This window comes from Globicephala melas, chromosome 10, assembly GCF_963455315.2.
Source record: "Globicephala melas chromosome 10, mGloMel1.2, whole genome shotgun sequence".
Classification (NCBI taxonomy): domain Eukaryota; kingdom Metazoa; phylum Chordata; class Mammalia; order Artiodactyla; family Delphinidae; genus Globicephala; species Globicephala melas.
This window is the reverse complement of record NC_083323.1, coordinates 99,890,841-99,911,181: the sequence shown is the minus strand read 5'-3', so window position 1 is coordinate 99,911,181 and position 20,341 is coordinate 99,890,841. Positions and strand designations below refer to the sequence as shown.

Genomic DNA, 20,341 nt, shown 5'->3' with positions numbered 1-20,341 from the left:
ATGCGGAATCTTAGTTCCCCAATCAGGGATTGAACCTGTGCCCTCCTGCAGTGGAAGCGTAGAATACTAACCACTGGACCTCCAGAGAAGTCCAAAATCCACCCTTTTAAAGTATGCAATTTGGTGGCTTTTAATATATCCACAGATTTGCAAACCATCACCTGAAAGAAACTCTGAACCCATTAGCAGTCACTACTCATTCCTCCCTCTCCTTGGGAATGAACTACTTTCGTTTTCTATGGATTTGCCTGCTGTGATGTTTCATTTATACGGATCATTAAACATGTGGCCTTTCGTGTGTGGCTTCTTTCACGGAGCATCATGTTTTCCAGGCTCACCCACGCTACAGCACAGGTCAGGCCTTCACTCCTTTCTAGGGCTGAACGATATTCAATTGTCGGGATGAATGACATTTTGTTTACCTGTTCACCAGTGGATGGACGTTTGGGTTGTTTCCACTTTTTTTTTTCTTTAGCTACTATGAATAATGCTGCTTTGAACAACTTCGTAGTTTTTGTGGATATGTATTTTCATTTATCTTGGGTGCACACCTAAGGAGTCAAAGTGAAGGATCACATGGTAACTCTGTGTTTAACTCATTTTTTATTGAAGTATAGTTGATTTACAATGTTGTGTTAGTTTCAGGGTGTACAGCACAGTGATTCAGTTATACATACATATATATGTAAGAATATGTATGTATTTTTTTCAGATTCTTTTCCCTTATAGGTTATCACAAGATATTGAGTATAGCTCCCTGTGCTATACAGGTCCTTGTTGGTTACCTATTTTATTTTTTTTAAATTTATTTATTTATTATATCTGGCTGCGTTGGGTCTTTGTTGCTGCACGCGGGCTTTATCTAGTTGCGGCGAGCGGGGGCTACTCTTCGTTGCGGTGTGCGGGCTTCTCATTGCGGTGGCTTCTCTTGTTGTGGAGCACGGGCTCTAGGCGCGCGGGCTTCAGTAGTTGTAGCACACAGGCTCGTGAGTAGTTGTGGCTCGTGGGCTCTAGAGCGCACTCAGTAGTTGTGGCGCAAGGGCTTAGTTGCTCCGCGGCATGTGGGATCTTCCCGGACCAGGGCTCGAACCTGTGTCCCCTGCATTGGCAGGCGGATTTTTAACCACTGCACCACCAGGGACATCCCGGTTATCTATTTTATATATAGTAGTGTGTATATGTTAATCCCAAACTCCTAATTTATCCCTCCTCATCCCTTCCCGTTTGGTGCGTGTTTAACTTATGGTAACTGCTAGACTGCATTCCAAAGTGGCAGCACCATTTTACAATCCCACCAGCAATACGTGAGGCTTCCAGTCTCTCCACACCCTTGCTGGCAGTACTGTCTTGTTTTTTCTAGCCATCCTGGTTGGTGTGAAGTGGCATCTCATTGTTGATTCCACTTCTTTAGTAACTAATGTTGAGCATCTTTTCATGGGCTTGTTGTCCACTTGTATATTTTCTTGGAGAAATGCCTATTTGGATCCCTGGGCCACTTTCTGTGTTGTTTTCTATCGCTGAGTTGTAAGAATTCTTCACATACTCCCGCTACTATATTTTCTCTTTCTTAATCCTCAGTCACGCTGCTTAAGCAGGTAGCTTGATCTCCATTGTTTAGGTAGAGACTGGAGCCTGGAATTCTAGTGAGAGGCATGACGGAACCTACATCTGTGAGTCTCCAAAGCCTGTGCTCTTCCCACTACTCTTTACTGCCTCTTGGTGACGGAGTAGCTTTAACTGACAATGAGGTTTAGAGAGCGGCTACACTAGTGTGTGGTTAATATGAAGACCGACGAACGTCGCTGGAATTGAGGCCAGGGTGCTAGAAACGTTATTGACTCACTGCTGAACCCAGTGGGGGGAGGCCTAAGTCGCATATGAAATAAAATCTCTAAGCTTCCTTCTTATTCTGAAATCCTGTGATTTGATAAGCCTTTTTGTTTTGCCCAGCATCAAACAGCAACAGTGATGGATAGCTAAGGCCTCAAGTGTTATTAGGACAAAAGGAAGCACCGCCCACTGACGTACATGCCTCTGAAGCCCAGGACTGGTCCCTCTGGGAATCCGTCTGTTTATCAGCGAAAGGCGCTTGATCTGCTATCATAGGCTTTGGGGAAAAAGAAAAAGCAGTATCTCCTACTGACAGTTTAATCACCACTTTTCCTTAACACAAATATGAAACGCTGAGTTCTTTCCTTCGTCGTGGGCAACAGAATGATGCTATACTAAGCCAAGACCAACTGAATTCCCAGAGGCTGTCCAGGTACATTCACAACGACTCTGCCCCAAGTGCACAGCTATTTGCCTAGAAGAAGGACAGAGATGGAAAAGATGGATACGGTTTTAGTGTCGTCATCTTACACTATCTTTGCTACCTCCAAAACGAGACGATTTCAAGGGATGCATTTAGGAGAACTTTAATACTTGTAGAGCACTGTAGAAACCATGGACTAGGTAAGTAAACTGAGTCATCAATAAAGTATAAAAGTGGTTTTAACAAGCGATTATAGGAAACTCAAATAGAATATTTTCAAATATATATTTTATTGAAAAATAGTTAAATTAAAATATATACATTATTTTTAAAAAACCATAGTACTGGGGCTTCCCTGGTGGTGCAGTGGTTGAGAGTCCGCCTGCCGATGCAGGAGACACAGGTTTGTGCCCCAGACCGGGAAGATCCCACATGCCGCGGAGCAGCTGGGCCCATGAGCCATGGCCGCTGAGCCTGCGTGTCCGGAGCCTGTGCTCCGCAACGGGAGAGGCCACAACAGTGAGAGGCCCGCGTAACGAAAAAGAAAAAAAAGAACCATAGTACTGGTAAAACACTGAAATTTTCATACAAGGGTCATTGAAGTTTCACTCATGCTTACCAAAGTGGCACCTTTCGTTTCCCAGACAAACATTTTGCTTAAGAGTAGGGCCTCTGGTGCCCTCTGGTGAAACTTCCTGAGATGGGGTGTCCAGAAAGGAACTCAGGCCCTACAGCTCAGGGCTGACAGAACTGCGGCCGATTCGCGTTTGACAGGCTGTGATTTGCAGCCTTTGCCCTCTGCCCAGGAGAAAGGCAAACTGAGACCAGAGTCTTTATCTCCTGGGGTGGGCGTTCCTCCCACTAACACTCAGCCAAGCTCACAGCACAAACGCTTTCTTTTTTGTCATTGTCTCTTAAAAAAAACAAAAACAAAAACAACCCTGTCGTTATAAATGGGAGAAATAATGTGGGAAAGTCTGTAAATAATTCAGATTATAATCCAGACCAAATCACACCCCCAGCCCCACCCCCCCAAAAAAAAACACAGAAAAGGTTAACAGGACAGCAAAAAATCATAAAGCTTAGGATGCAAAAAAAGCTCATCTTTACCTTGCCTTTATAATAATGGGTACCACTACCCTAGACAACTCTGTGCCTACGGTTTCTGGGAGAAGGTGACCTTTTCCTCACATTTCAGGAAGCAGACCTACTCCAGACGTGTGCCAGTCCTAAAAAGTAAACATCAACAGAGTCTAAGTTCGTTCTCCAGGCTGAATACTTTGGACTTGAGGTTCTTCAGTTCTCCTTGTATTCTATGTGCCCGTCTGTTGCTGTCACGAACCTCACACAGGATGGCAAGATCCTGGTTTGCCCGGGTGTTAAGTGTTGCCTAGAGATTTGAAAAGAAGAAGAAGAAATGATTACGGCAGATGCCAGAGAGAAACCAGTCATAAAGACCAGGCTCTGTTGGCTCCTTTCTATGAGTCTTTTAGTACATAGGACAGCTTCGATCCTTAGTTTAGTGACTAGCTAAAAGAAGGAAAATATGGAGTGGAATTAAGGCACAAAAGGCATGAGACGCTTTGCTTTCCCACACAATAGTAAAGGAGCCTTGAGATAGAGGTCAATCAGCAATTAACAATGAGTAAAAGGAAGAGACCGATATAAACTTTATTAGTAAATTTGCCAAACAATGAAAGAAAGCATCTCTTCTTTTCTGTCATTAACCTGCTTGTGGCACAGTGATCATTCAGGGTGTGTGGATGACCGGTTAAACCTCTCTAAGGAGGCACTGAGGGTAACTCGGATTCTACACAAAGCCAGGTCTGACAGGAAAAATTGCTTTTTAACTCAGCTACTCACTTTCCCCATCTGTAAAACAGACACAGTGCTTTGTTTCCTTTCGGCCGCGCCGCGCAGCTCGTGGATCTTAGTTCCCCGACCAGGTACTGAACCCCGGCCCTGGCAGTGAAAGCGCCGAGTACAAATCACTGGACCGCCAGGGAATTCCCCGTAGACACAGTTCCTTTAATCTACTTCTTGAATTGGGCGGGATGAACATTTCTGTTGAGTTTAGCTTAGGTGGGAGCATGATGATGCCGTCATTCAATTACTTCAGTCTATTCTGTCCTCCCTCCGGCATGCACTGTTTAAACTGATTTTTGTGAGAGTGAAAGGGTGGGGATGCGGCCCAGCTTTCCTCTGAGGGGCCCTCGTGCCCGTCGGCTCACCTGCACCTCTTTTCTCCCTCTTGGTAATTCAGGATCAATTACCTTATAGAGCATCTGCTCCAAGTCTTTCAGTTTTTGCTTGAGAGCCTTAATATCTGTCTTAAAGCCTTCTACTTCCAAGACACGTCGTTTCTCCAAGGCCTCGTAGCGTTTCGTCATGACCTGTAGACGCCTCCCCATCTTGTTGGTGCGATCCTAAACACAGGGACACAGGAGGGCATTTGTGGAGCTGAGGGAGCATCCCCGCGCCAGCTGCACTGCCCACCCCGTCGCGAGTGCAGAGAACTTCACACCTTAAAGATCTCTCTCCTCACTCCCTCCTCCTCACGAATTTGGGCAAGTTCTTCTTCTAGGGAAATGCACTGCTCTTGGTACATGCTGGACAGCTTTTTCTCTTGTACTATCTTTTCCTTCAGGGACTGTAGGTCAAAAGGAAAAAGAAATTAATACTCTGTTCTGGAATTCAGACTACTCATATAGCACTGAGGTAAAGAAAGGAAAGAAAGGATTTCTAGAAGTACAGAATGAGTTAAGCAACAAGACTCCAGCAAGGAACTCTGGAGAATGTTTGAAAACCTATTTCTAGAGGAATCTCTTAGCTTTTTCCCTAAAGTGTACACAGTAGAAATTCTTTAAAATAAAACAAATATTTTTGGCTCTGGGAAGAGTCAGATAATGGAGTTCAGAACTGTACCAAGTAAGACATTACAACATACGTTTTGGGACATATTTCTGAAGTTCTTCTTTAAAAAGGAAAAAACATCAACAACACTTAAAATACGCATGTTCCATTGAGCAGCCAGAATGATCTTGAAAAAACCCAAATCAGAAGTCACTTCCTTACACACAATCCTTCAAAGACATAGAAAAGCTGAGCGCTGCGTCTTCTCAGCAGGACCGGGAAGGCCCCACGTGAGGGCCGCCCCCCCAACCTCCGAGCTCATTCCTCCAGGCCCACGACGACCTCCTCCCTCACACCGGCTCTTCGCTCTGCCTCATGCTCTTCCCTGAGGTCTGTGTGGCAAGCTCAGTCCCGTTTTTCAGGTCTCAGCAAAAACACCAGACTTAAGACGGTGTCCCTGTGCTTCTCTATGAAAGTACATCTCCAACAACAATATATAATCTTCATACAATCGTTTTATTCCTTAGTACCACTTCTTAATTTTTTTTTTAATTTAAATTTTTTGGGGTGTTTTTTTGGCCGCGCTACGTGGCTTGTGTGATCTCAGTTCCCCAACCAGGGACTGAACCGGGCCCATGGCAGTGAGAGCTCAGAATCCTAACCACTGGCCACCAGGGAACTCCCAGTACCACTTTTTTATAACCCATCGTTTCCTTGGTTACTTGTTAATGTTGCTGTTGTTTCTCACCCATTAGAATGTAACAGCTTGTTTACTGCCCCAGAGCCTAGCTCAGCGTAGGACTGCGACAAGTAATTGTTGAATGAATTTATTGATCGAGCCATACTTTAATTTTCTGAATGTGCAAACACTATAATGATGAGCTACTCTTTGAAACCTACTTCTTGAGGTTGCTGCTACAACTGCTTCCCGGACTAAATAGATCTTATTTGACAATTATTAGGTTCTTTGAAATTCTCTGAGTTCTTTCAACAATTCCAGAAAGAAAAAAAAAAATTCTGTAAAAGAGGAAACTACCTTAATGTATTCATTTTGGTTGTAATGGCTCTCATGAACTGGCCAAACTTTTCCACTTTTATCTTCTTTCTTCTTACACTGCACCCTGTATTGCTTAATCTTTGACATCAAATGATCCTTTTCAAGCATCCAGGACTTCTCCTTACTTTGGTTTTCAAATTTGAGTTGCAAGAAGTCTTTGGTGCTCTCGTAGAGCAGTTCCTTGGCATGATGGAGACTAGGAAAGAATGTACAAATGTGGACATGAGGATGCTTCTATAGCACATGTGACACAGTTATTCCAAACAAAGCAAAGACACAGGTCCTTAAAGATGGTACAATATGTAACTTCTGTAAAATATTACTAGCAGTTTTAAAAACACGCTTCATCTGTTCACTGGCAATCTTATATATGTTACTGGACAAAGTATAAGCATCTACACTGGTTCACACACTGGTCATTACAGATATTCTCCCGAGGGCTGATTTCAGGTTATATGATTAGAAGGACTATAGAAATATTTACACACAGCCTAAGTATGGACTTTTCCCAGGCATCAGACTTTACAATAAAGAACTAAACCATGGTGTTCTGAATGAAGGTTAACACGAGTTCTAAAATGTCAAAACAGCTTTGCTTTTTTCTGTGCTGTGCTCCACGTGTAAGCTGCCCAACATCAAATCCTGGCCTTTTTTCGAGATCAACTTCCTCTATGGCGGCACCTCAGCCACTTCAGCCCACGCAGTCTCTTCATTCTCTGAAATTCCCCATCGCTTTAAATCTACGTCCCTGCGCTGTAATTTGACACTCGCTTAACCTTATTTATCATTTATTTTTGCCCCGATACCACTAGATCATCAAGGACGGTACCAACTGCTGGATACACACAGGTACTAAATATAGATTCCTGCTGACTGAGATTTAGGAAAAGGCAAATGATGTTTCCATCTTCAGAAAAGAATATCCCTAAGAGTTAGAACTCATTAGTTTAATATCAACAGGTAGAAAAATACTGTATCAAATGATCAAACTGCTTGCAAAAGGTATTAAATACCGTGAGGCAACCACTGCAGTTTTCCACTGAACAAATGTCAGATCCATGTAGTTCTTTTCATGAGTAACACAGTACAGAGATAAGGGGAAAATGATAACATAATGCCAGAAAGGTAACTGTCACCAGAGGAATATATATATTATATACAGAAAATACACATATATATCCTTATTTAGGTACGTGCACACGTGTATAAAGAGGGAGAAATTGATTCAGTTATCACAAGCACTGCTCTTGCTTTCAACAAGTTATTTTATTCTATCTTATGTTATGGTCTCAGTTACAAACTGGGAAAGCATGATCTTGTTAGCGTACAAATGGTTTGAAAGTGACACCTAAAGGGCAGCCATTAATAGCCTTGGATTTCATGCCATTCAATACTCTCAGGATGATGAGCTAATGGAAGGAGCTGATTGTGTGCTCAGATACGCAGATGGCGCTAAACTAGGATGGTTATTAATAATCTGGAAGACAGATATAAAGTTACAATTTACCATGACAATTTAAAAATATTGTTCCCTTAAAAACAATTAAAACCCAACAAAGAGTGGAGCTGCTATGCTTAAGCACAAAATACCAACAATAAAAACGGAGAAGTACCAGCCAAATGCAAACATGACACTATGTTAAAAGCAGCAGAGCCTGCCGAGGGCTGGGAGGCCTCTTCTACCTGCACTGATCAGAGAGCTCAACTTGAGTATCACCTCCAATTCTAGTGACCACACTTTAAAATGGAGGAAGAGACACTAAAGAAAGTCTGAGAAGACAAATAAAAAACACAACAGGACGAAGAATGCAACGTGAAAAACTATTTTAAAATGTAGGAAGTTTAATGCAGAAAGGAGAAGGTAAGCTAAATCAGCAAGTCTTCCAGAATTATTTGTTGTGCACACGGAGCAGGGCAGAGGCTACAGCCAGACCCTGGGAACAAAGACACAGTTATAACAGAAGGTGAAAAGGCCCACCACGCAGTCATGCTGGTCATCACAGGAAATGGGGGAGGAGACGTGTACCTCTGCTTGGGAAAGGTGTCAGAGAAGGGGTGGCACTGCATAGTGAGGGGCCTGCTACACTGCAAGTGCTCTGTGAACAACGGTGTTACTGGTCTGACTGAAGAATGAGGTGAACTACAGCCACAGAGGAGCAGAGACTGAGGGATGAGGCTCCTAAGGGCTGAGGCAGCAGGACTCCATCAGAAGATACACGCAGTGAGGAAGTCTGCAGAGCACAAGGGGACCAGTGCCAGGAAGCACAGTTAGTTACTGCAACAATTTAAACAAGAACACAGCCTGGGCCAAGGTGGTACGACAAACAGGGCAGAGAATGGACTGGACAGGTTTCTCAGGCTCACACCTGACAGGGTCTGGAATTAGGGAACAGGAGAGCCAGGAGTCGAAGATCATCCGGAGGTTCCCAGCTTGGTAAACTAGGTGGATGTGACAGCATTAAACTAAATGGGGGGCTTCCCTGGTGGTGCAGTGGTTAAGAATCCACCTGCCAATGCAAGGGACATGGGTCCCACCCCTGGTCTGGGAAGATCCCACATGCCGCGGAGCAACTAAGCCCGTGTGCCACAACTACTGAGCCTGTGCTCTAGAGCCCGTGAGCCACAACTACTGAGCCCATGTGCCACAACTACTGAAGCCCATGCGCCTAGAGCCCGTGCTCCGCAACGAGAAAAGCCACTGCAATGAGAAGCCCGCGCACTGCAACGAAGAGTAGCCCCACTCGCCACAACTAGAGAAAGCCCGTGTGCAGGAATGAAGACCTAACGCAGCCAAAAATAAAATAAATAAAATAAATTACACACAAAAAAAAAGAAATGGGAAAAGAATGAAGTAGCAGGTTTGAGGTGGGGGAGGGGTGCTCGTTGGGAAAGAGAAAGTTGAGTTTCAATCACAGTAAATTTGAGGTGTTCAAACATATTCTCCTGAAGATGCCTTTACAGCCCAGCTCTGGCCACTGGAAGTGGACAGAAGGCTGAGGAGGGTTAGACAGGAGGGAAAGACAGGTGCTGCAGGAACCAAGGGAGACTAATTTCAAAGAGGGGGTGATCAGAGGGGCCAGACACATAGAGAGACACTCATTACAGCTGGGACTGTGCAGAGGTAACTGGTCACAGAAATTAAGAAATCAGTGATGACGTCAGAGAGGGCACACTTAGTAAAATGGGGGGACGAAAGCAGACTGCAGAAAGCGGGGGGACAGGCAGGCAGGTCTGGGGCAAAACAGCAGGTTCAGATAGTTTCCATTTTCTTGTGCAGGTATGTTATACTGAGTCAGGTAACACATCAGTGGAGAAAAGGACATTTCTTGACAATAAGATCAAGCTAAAACCCGCAAATGGGTTGAAGGGAGTGTGTGGAATCCCCCCAGCCCTTTAGGAGAAGCATCAGCGCACCCAGGAGCCTGGAGAGAGGCGGGCGTCTGACAAGACACGTCCTCAGCGCCGGGACCCCGTGCTGCGAACGGACAGGACTGCCACCTTCTAAACCAGCGGCAAACGCCTTAAACCCACTGGTGCGGCCCTCTTGAACACTCACTTTCTGGTGAGCTCTGCGACTCTCTCCCGATCCCTCTGCTGATGAGCCTGCACTTCCTCCATGCGGATCCGCCTCTCCTCCACGAGCCCCGCCACCTGCTCCTGCGAGAGCCTGCTCCGCTCCTCCAGCTGGGCCTGCAGCGCTTCCACCTGGACGGGCCAAAGGGGCGAGGTGTCCACTCCTGCCCTCCCCCACTCACTTCTCACCTCTAAGTGAGCCTTTCTCCAGAAAAGTTTAAAAACAAAAACCCCACGAACAAAAGCACAGCAACACAACAAACAGGAGAAAAATCTCAGCTGGACTCCTCTTCACTGTCTTACAAGTGGGCTTAGGCGACACAAGAACAGACTCCGTCCACACCGAGCAAAACACCTACATCACACCAGGAAAGCTGGAAAAGCCAGTCTCCCCTACCTGGGACTCTCATCTTCTCACCACCTCCCTTTCTGGACCTTTAGGACCGTCTCCCTTTTAAGACTGCCTAGTTGCACAGAGAGAGAATGGCCCGTTTCTTCATTGTTAAGTTTAACAAGTAGAGCGGAATGTGTATAATGTAACTTCCTTCTCTGGGGCTGGCCGCCACAACCCCACATGGAGCTACTGGCCACAGGTGGAAACAGCCATTCAAATCAATACGCCCCCAGACGAGGACAGGAACTGAGTGCAACTAGATGAAAAATCACGGTTGCAAGTGACATAGAGAGACCAGGTGGTTAGAGGACGACTTGCTACTTTCCTAGACTTTAGAACACACGCACCAGACAAATGGACTCATCCCTGAAGGTCAGTGTATCGGGACAGACAACTGCAGCTCTGTGTGTCTCGGCGCCAGCTCCAGAGGGAGTTCTGACTGTGATGGCTTTGTTGGGAGGGCTCGGCCTACGAGCTGAACGAACTGCAGGTTCAGAAAAGCACTGCTAGAATGGTGGAATACAGGGTAACGGTTGTAACACAGAACCCTGGGAAATTAAGAACCTCAGCCTTCCAATCACATGGCGTCTAGATGGACCATGTGGGCAAGGAGGCACTAGGCATATGTGACGCCCGAGCCAGGCTGGTGGACAGAAATGGTTGTGGTCTGTACCTGCAGGATGAGGGTCTCCACGTCCCTCTGGTGCAGCTGGGCACTCTCCTCCTTCCGTCTCACTGCTGGTTTTCTCCTGCTGCCTTTAGAATCTAAAATAGAACATAAAAGTGAGGGGAGACCTTTACTTAGCTTTTCTTTCTGCTATTCAAGCATCAGCATTACCTTTGCAGAGGAGTTTGGTTTCCTTTATCTGTAAGGGAAGGAAAGGAAGAAAAAAGACAATGTACAATAACTATAGTGGTAAATTGTTCAAAGAGGAATCTCTTAAGGGAACTCTGCTAGGATATCATCTGGATAGTAATATTCATCTTTCTGAAGAATACACTACTCAATTTTCTTTGGAGTTGTCTATTTTCTTTGTAAAATCTTATTTAATTAGAAAGGGTAATGAATAAAAATACTAAGTCCAAACATTTTAGTTATAATGTATAACCCAATTTTCAATGGACAAGATGATTTTAAAAATAAGCAACACTAACATTGCACTAAACATAATTTAATTCTTTAGATAATTCAAGAAGCTTATTTAGGGACTTCCCTGGTAGTCCAGTGGGTAAGACGCCGTGCTCCCAATGCAGGGGGACCGGGTTCAATCCCTGGTCAGAGAACTAGATCACAAGTGCATGCCACAACTAAGAAGCCTGCATGCCACAACTAAAGATCCTGCATACCGCAAGTAAACATGCCACAGCGAAGATCCTGCGTGCCGCAACTAAGATCCGGCACAGCCAAAATAAATAAATAAACATTAAAAAAAAAGAAGCTTATTTATTTTTTTCTTTTTTTAAATTGAGGTATAGTTAATTTACATTAGTTTCAGGTGTACAACACAATGATTCAAATTTTTTACAGATTATACTCCATTTATAGTTATTATGAAGTATTGGCCAAGTTCCCTGTGCTGTACAATATAGCCTTGTAGCTTATTTATTTTATACATAGTGGTTGGTACCTGTTAACCCCCTACCCCTATTTCACCTCTCCTCCCTTCCCTCTCCCGACTGGTAACCACTAGTTTGTTCTCTGTATCTGTGAGTCAGTTTCTGTTTTGTTATTCTCACTAGTTTGCTTTATTTTTTAGCTTCCACATGTAAGTAATAACATATGATATTGTCTTTCTCTGTCTGGCTTATTTCACTTAGCATAATGCCCTCTAAATCCATCCATGTTGCTGAAAATGCCAAGACTCCATTCCTTTTTATGGCTGAGTAGTATTCCACTGTGTGTATATATACACACCACATCTTCTTTATCCATTCATCTATTGATGAACACTTGGGTTGCTTCCATATCTTGGCCATTATAAATAATACTGCTGTGAACATTGGGATGCACATACATTTTCAAATTAAAGTTTTCATTTTCTTTGTAAGAGACTAGATCTTAAAACCTCCCATCACACACAAAAAAACAACTTGTAACCACATGTGTAGTGATGCATGTTAGCTAGACTTGCTGTGGTGAACATTTTGTAATATATACAAATATCAAATTACTATGTTGTACACTAGAAACTAATGTTATATGTCAATTATATCTCAACTAAAAAAAAGAAAAAGAAATAAAATTGGGATTTCCATTAAAAAAAGAGAGAGAAGGATAAGGAGACTGAGGCTTAGAGAGGCTAATTAATAGTCTGGGATTCCAGAAGTTGTCCAAATCTGTTTTATGACTTACCACCATAAGCATGTTAATTATATATTTTTTATTCTACTTCATTAAAACGTCATGGAAAGGTTTAAAAAAAAGGCAGCTCAATAAGGCCTTAGACTCCAGAGGCATCATTACGAACATTCATTATCACTATATGGTATGAAAAAGTTTCTAATTATTTGTACTGTGCTTTTTAATTCTGCATCAATAAGAATTTCTAATAATGTGGTTGGTACCTGCTCTGAAAGCTGAAGATTCATTCTGTTCACTTACTTCTACAGCTTGGATAGTCTTTTGGAAAATGCTGACCTGAAGAATCAAAAACAAAGAGAAAAAAAAAGGTACAGAAATAGCCTTCTTATAAATGCAATATTTCACTTTTTAGCTTTAGTTCTGCAGATTAAACATTATTCGTAAATTAAATTGGTCAAAATCGATACAATCATATGAGGATGTCATGCATATGAGAGACCAAAGTGGACAAAGTAACAAATTGGATAAAACCCAGTGTTTTGAATATAAATTGGATAAAACCAGTGTTGGTGATATAAATGAAAAAATAAAACTTCAGGGTTATTTGGTAATATTGGCCAAAAAAAAAAAAAAGCAGTCTTTGACAAGGTCCTTTAGGAAAGTAACAGAAACACAGAAGTATGCACATATAGATATGTACAAAAACTGCTCATTGAAGAACTGCTTACAGAAGTGAAAAAAGGAAAATCTCAAATACACAAATATTTCTATATGAATGGAAAAAGAGCTTTATCTCTGGGGTACAGAATTATGGGAGACTGCCACTTTTATATTAGATTCCTGAAATATGTGTGTTATTTTAACAAAGACCATGCATGAATTTTGTCATCAGTATAAACAAAGATTTAAAAAGAAACTAGTACTGAAACTTGTTCCCACACTAAGTCTGCTCCTGCTGTTCTCTCTAATCTCATCCAAAACATCTCCTCTGAGCTTTAGGTTTCCAAACGGTGAAACGGGGTAAACAATGTTACTTCCAAGGTTTTTGAAAAAAACTCACAAAGCTCTTTGTAATTAGAGAAAATGCTTTGAAAACTTAGGTAAATGTGAGACTACCATAGCTAATTCTCCTTCTAGCTTCTTTAACAAGTACCAAAATTATTCTGATTATGGACCCCAGCTTGTATTTTGTAAAAGCCATGCCCACCCTGCTATACAAAGGACTACTTACCTTGTTGGGAGGCTCCTTATAAAAATAGGTCACTTCTCCAGTGTCTGTTCCCACAAGAGCCAAGAGATTCTGAATCTTCTTCTTGTCTTCTAGCTCCCTGCAATTCTCATAGAGAATAAGCAAACAGTGTCCAGAGTAAGTAAATTTTTGCTTAAAGGCTCTCCCTTCTGACTTTTTTTTCTTTTTTTTTTTTTTGGTGATGCCACTTGGCATGAAGGATCTTTAGTTCTCCGACCAGAGATCAAACCCATGCTCCCTGCAATGGAAGCGCGGAGTCTTAACCACTGGACTGTCAGGGAAGTCCCTCATTTATTTTTAAAGCAATGATAACCTCAAGTTAAAATTAAATAGGATTAACCCTCCTACACTGTTGGTGGGAATGTAAATTGGTGCAGCCACTATGGAAATCAGTATGGAGGTTCCTTAAAAAACTAAAAATAGAATTACCATATGATCCAGCAATCCCACTCCTGGGCATATATCTAGAAAAGATGAAAACTATCTAATTTGAAAAGATACATGCACCCCAGTGTTCACAGCAGCACTGTTTATTGAATATAATAGCCAAGACGTGGAAGCAACCTAAGTGTCCATCAACAGAGGAATGGATAAAGATGTGGTACATACACACACACACACACACACACACACACACACATATACACAATGGAATATTACTCAGCCATAAAAATAATGAAATAATGCCATTTGCAGCAACATGGATGGACCTAGAGATTATCATACTAAGTGAAGTGAGTCAGACAGAGAAAGACAAATATCATACGATATCACTTATATGTGGAATCTAAAAAAATTATACAAATGAACTTATTTACAAAACAGATATAGACTTATAGACATAGAAAACAAACTTACGGTTTACAAAACAGAAATAGACTCATAGACATAGAAAACAGACTTACAGTTACCGAAGGGGAAGCAGTGGAGGGATAAATTAGGAGTTTGGGATTAACAGATACACACCACTATATATAAAATAGATATCCAACAAGGACCTACTGTATAGCACAGGGAACTCTACTCAGTATTCTTTAATAACTTATATAAGAATCTGAAAAATAGATGTATATGTGTACATACATACATACATATAGATATACATATGTATAAATGAACCACTTTTCTGTACACCTGAAACATTGTCAATGAACTATACATCAATTAAAAAAAAGTCAGGGCTTCCCTGGTGGCGCAGTGATTAAGAATCGCCTGCCAGTGCAGGGGACACGGGTTCAAGCCCTGGTCCGGGAAGATCCCACATGCCGCAGAGCAACTAAGCCTGTGCACCACAACTACTGAGCCTGCGCTCTAGAGCCTGCAAGCCACAACTACTGAGCCCACGAGCCCAGAGCCCGTGCGCCACAACTACTGAGCCTGCGCTCTAGAGCTTGCAAGTCACAACTACTGAGCTCGCGAGCCTAGAGCCCGTTCTCTGCAACAAGAGAAGCCACCGCAATGAGAAGCCCGTGCACCGCAACGAAGAGTAGCCCCCGCTCGCCGCAACTAGAGAAAAGCCCACACGCAGCAACGAAGACCCAATGCAGCCAAAAATAAATTAAAAAAAGAAAAGGTCAACAGAGAGGAGTCAGCATCTGCAACAGGCTCCAAAAAATTAACTAAATTAAATTAAATAGGATTTATCTAGACCTTACCTCTAAATTTTTTTGAATTTTATTTTTTTATACAGCAGGTTCTTATTAGTTATCTATTTTATACATATTAGTGTATATATGTCAATCCCATGGCAGTGACTGAGACCTGCTGTAACTGAATCGCAGTTCAACTTCTGCCCACTCAGACTTCCCTTACTCCCTCACAGGTGGTTTATTCCTGAGAGCACTCCCCAACACACCTCCTGCAAGCAAATCTCCATTGCAGAGTTTGTTTTCCAGGGAACCCAACCAAAGACAGTTGATACCAGAAATGGACCAAGGAAGCAAATTTTAAAATGACATTTCAGAGCCTGTGATACGATGTGTTACAGAACACAGTGTTCTTAGGAGCAAGACAGATGAGTGATCAACAGGGTATAGCTTAAACAATTAAATAAAATTAAAGATGGCGGGGGGGACTTCCCTGGCCATCCAGTGGTTAGGACACTGCACTTCCACTGCAGGGGGCATGGGTTCCATCCCTGGTTGGGGAACTAAGATCCCACATGCTGCGCAGCACAGCCAAGAGAGAAAAAAAAAAATGGGGCGGAGCTGGGGGCTGTATATTCTATACAAACTCACAATCTCTGACCCATTTTCCATACCTCTGCTAGTTTTAAGACCCAGAGACTGTTACCTAAAGGAGAAGCTGTATCTCCCAGGAAGTAAGACCTGGTGATACCACAGCAAGTGTACATTGTAATGATTCCCTCATTACCTCCAAGGGCTTAAGCCATTTACTCAAGTAATCGTACACTGTGGGAAAGGAAATACCCAGACCTTTCAAGGATTGCTGGATGCAGAGTCTCAGCTGACACCTGGTGACGTGAGCATTATCTAGGGCATTTGGGAACCATGCAATAAATGGAATTTTGGTCCAGGTCCAGCTCAAGCTCAAAGTGGGTCCACTGGATCCAGACCCAGTCAGTGGTCATTTCCCCCATCTCCAAACGTATAATTGGAATGGACATAATTGGTAGCTGGCAAAGCCTCCAAACTGCTTTCTTGGTTTCTGTGCTAAAGCAAGTGGCAGCCTCTGAAACTGCCCCACCCCACCCCAGCCACGATGGCAAATAAAGACCTAAAGGATGCAGGGGTGGAGGTCCCCATCAAATCCCCATCCATTCACAAGTATGACTCATGCAAAACCACACAGTAACAGTGGGCTACTACCAAGTAGGTCCAATTCCGGTGACTGCCAGATGTAGCAGTATTTTTGCTAGAGCAAATTAACTTGGTTTTAGGTACACAGCATGTGGCTACTGATTAAGCAAATGTATTCCTTCCCACTCGTAACAGGACCAGAGCAGTTCTCATTCATGTGAGGGGAACAACAGTATACTTTTACAGGCTTCCCTAGGACCTCGTTAACTCTTCTGCTCTCTATCAAATTTGTCCAAAAGGACCTGGATCTGGCCATTCCACACATCATATCAGTTCACTACTGAGATGTCCTATTAAATCAGACTGGATAGACAAGAAGTGGCGAGTGTGTTAGAACCTTACATGAGCTCTAAAGGGTCAGAGGTAAACCCTACGAGGCACATGAGTGAAGTTTTAGGAGTCTGATGTAGGCTTGCCAGGATACTGGCAGGGACAAATCCCTGCACCTCACACCGACCACCACCAAGAAGGAAGCATAATGCAGGAAGAACTCCTCAGCTTCTGGAGACAACTTTTCCATACTTTGGAACATTACTCTGACCCATAAATCAGGTGACGTGGAAGGTGAGCTTTCAGTATGGCCCAGGGAAGCTAGGCATGAGGTCAAGGCTGAAACTATTAAGGAGATTAAATCAGTAAATCAAAAACCTCCCAACAAAGAAAAACCCTCGACCTGACGGCTTCAGTGGTGAATTCAACTAAACATTTAAAGGACTAACACCAATCATTCTCAAACTTTTCCAAAAATTGAAGAAAAGGCGACACTTCCTAGCACTTCCTATGAAGCCAGCAGTGCCCTGATGCCAAAGCCAGACAAACATTACAGAACTACTACAGACCAATATCCCTTATGAACATTGATATAAAAATCCTCAACAAAATATTAGCAAACTGGTATTCAGCAGCATATTAAAAGGATTATACACCATATGTTAAGTGGAATTCATTCCTGGAATGCAAGCAAGCATGGTTCAACATATGAAAATCGATCAAAGTAATACAGCACATTAACAGAGTGAAGGAAGAAAATATACGATCATCATCTGATACAGAAAACGCATCTGACAACATTCAACACCCTTTTGTGACAAAAACATTCAACAAATTAGGGATGGAAGGAAACAACCTCTGCACAATAAAAGCCACATATGAAAAACCCACAGCTAACATCATACTCAATGGTGAAAGACTGAAAATTCTCTTCTAAGACCAAGAACAAGACAAGGATGCCCATTTTACAACTTCTATTTAACAAAGTATTGGAAGTCCTAGCCAGAGCAAGTAGAGAAGAAAAAGAAAGAAAAGACACCCAAATAGGAAAGCAAGAAATAAAATTACCTTTGTTCACAGATGACACGATTTTATACATAGAAAACCCTAAGGGTTCCGCAAAAAACTCTTGGAACTAGTAAGTGAATTCAGCAAAGGAGCATAACACAAATTCAACATGCATTTCTATACACTGTCAACAATCCGAAAAGGAAATTAAGAAAAGAATTTGATATACAATAGCATCAAGAAGAATAAAACATGCAGGAATTAACCAAGGAAGGGAAAGACTTACACACCGAAAACACTGCTGAAAGAAATGAAAGAATAAACAAGTGGGAAGACATTCTGTGTCCATGGATTGGAAGATGTAACATTAAGATGTCAATATGACTCAGAGCAATCTATAGATTCAGTGCAATTCCTATAAAAATCCCAAATTTTTTTACAGAAATAGAAAAATCTACCCTAAAATTCATATGGAACCTCAGGGGACTCCAAATAGTCAAAATAATCTTGAAAAAGAACAAAGTTGGAGGGCTCACACTGCTTGATTTCAAAACTTTAGTACAAAACTACAGTAATCAAAACAGTGTGGTACTCCAAACAACAACAAAGGGAATTCCCTGGCAATCCAGCAGTTACTACTCCGCACTTCCACTGCAGGGGGCACGGGTTCGATCCCTGGTCAGGGAACTAAGATCGTGCATGCCATGCAATGTGGCCAAAACAAAACAACACACACACATATACACACACAAAACAGTGTGGTACTGGCATAATGACGGACAAATAGACCAACAAAATACAATAGAGAGACCATAAATAAGTCCTGCATAGATGGTCAAATGATTTTCAACTTTCAATGGGGAAAAAGTCTTTTCAACAAACGGTCCTGGGAAAACTAGGTATCCACGTGCAAAAGAATGAAGTTGGACCCTTACCTAATACATATACAAAAATTAACTCAAGATGGATCAAAAATCTAAATGTAAGATCGAAAACTATAAAACTCTGGGCTTCCCTGGTGGCGCAGTGGTTAAGAATCCGCCTGCCATTGCAGGGGACACGGGTTCGAGTCCTGGTCCGGGAAGATCCCACACACCGCAGAGCAGCTAAGCCCGTGTGCCACAACTACTGAGCCTGCGCTCTAGAGCCAGTGAGACACAACTACTGAGCCCATGTGCCACAACTACTGAAGCCCACGCACCTGGAGCCTGTGCTCCGCAACAAGAGAAGCCACCACAGTGAGAAGCCCGCGTGCAGCAATGAAGACCCAACACAGCCAAAAATAAATAAATTAATTAAATAAATAAATTAAAAAAAAAAGAAAACTATAAAACTCTTAGAAAAAAACCATAGTGATATTGGATTTGGCAATGATTTCTTGGATTTGACACCAAAAGCAGAAGCAATAAAAGGAAAAATATACAAATTGGACCTTATGAAAATTAAAAACTTTACTGCATCAAAGAACACTATTAAAAGCGTAAAACGGCAACTGTCAGAATGGGAGAGAACACTTGCAAATCACTTATCTGATAAGGGATTAATATCCAGAATATATAGAGAACTCCTAAGACTAAATAACAGCAAAAAGCAACTCGATTCGAAAATGGGCAAAGGACTGAAATAGACATTTCTCTAAAGAAAATATACAAACGACCAATAAGCAATGGAAAAAATGCTCATCATCAGTAATCATTAGGGCAATGCAAATCAAAATAACGAGATACTACTTGACATCCATAAGGATGGCTTATTATTAAAAAATGGAAAACAGGGACTTCCCTAGTGGCGCAGTGGTTAAGAATCCGCCTGCCGATGCAGGGGACATGGGTTCAAGCCCTAGTCCGGGAAGATTCCCACATGCCATGGAGCAACTAAGTCTGTGCGCCACAACTATTGAGCCTGCGCTCTAGAGCCTGCGAGCCACAACCACTGAAGTTCGCGCGCCTAGAGCCTGTGCTCCGCAACAAGAGAAGCCACTGCAATGAGAAGCCTGCGCACCGCAGCAAAGAGTAGCCCCCGTTCACCGCAACTAGAGAAAGCCTGTGTGCAGCAACGAAGACCCAACACAGCCAAAAATAAATAAATAAATAAATAAATTTTTTTAAAAAATGGAAAACAAGTGCTGGCGTGCTTTAGAAGAAATTGGAACCCTTGTGCACTGCTGGTGGGAATGTAAAATGGTGCAGCCACTGTGGAAAACAGTATGCTGGTTCTTCAAAACAAATAATTAAACACAGAATTAGCATTTGATCCAACAATTCCACTTCTGGATAGATACACAAAAGAACTGAAAGCAGGAACTTGAACGGGTATTTGTACACCCATGTCCAGAGCAGGGTTATTCACAACAGCTAGAAGGTTCAAGCAACTCAAATGTCCATCAACACATGAATGGATAAACAAAATGTGGTGTATACATACAATGGAATATCACTTGGCCTTAAAAAGGAATGAAATTCTGACACATATGTTGTACAATGTGGATGAACCTTGAAAAAATTATGCTAAGTGAAATAAGCCAGACACAAAAGGACAAACACCGTATGATTCCACTTATAT

The 20,341-nt window shown here is 42.4% G+C and overlaps 1 protein-coding gene across 6 annotated transcripts in view; it reads right to left on the bottom strand.

Annotated features, from left to right (window-relative positions):
• Positions 1-622: 622 nt before the first annotated feature.
• CCDC77 (coiled-coil domain containing 77) overlaps positions 623-20,341 on the bottom strand; it is a 28,525-nt gene continuing 8,806 nt past the window's right edge. For 2 of the 6 annotated variants that reach the window (XM_030834751.2, XM_060306511.1), the window contains exons 5-12: positions 13,665-13,761; positions 12,697-12,769; positions 10,805-10,896; positions 9,721-9,869; positions 6,144-6,360; positions 4,779-4,904; positions 4,528-4,680; positions 623-3,644 (exon numbers count right to left, since the gene is read on the bottom strand). In XM_030834751.2, coding sequence (XP_030690611.1) covers positions 3,498-3,644; positions 4,528-4,680; positions 4,779-4,904; positions 6,144-6,360; positions 9,721-9,869; positions 10,805-10,896; positions 12,697-12,769; positions 13,665-13,761 — 1,054 coding nt within the window. In that variant the 3' untranslated portion in view covers positions 623-3,497. The remainder of the gene's footprint in view (positions 3,645-4,527; positions 4,681-4,778; positions 4,905-6,143; positions 6,361-9,720; positions 9,870-10,804; positions 10,897-12,696; positions 12,770-13,664; positions 13,762-20,341) is intronic. The other 4 variants (XR_009565549.2, XR_009565550.2, XR_009565548.1 and 1 more) reach the window with 4 other exon arrangements.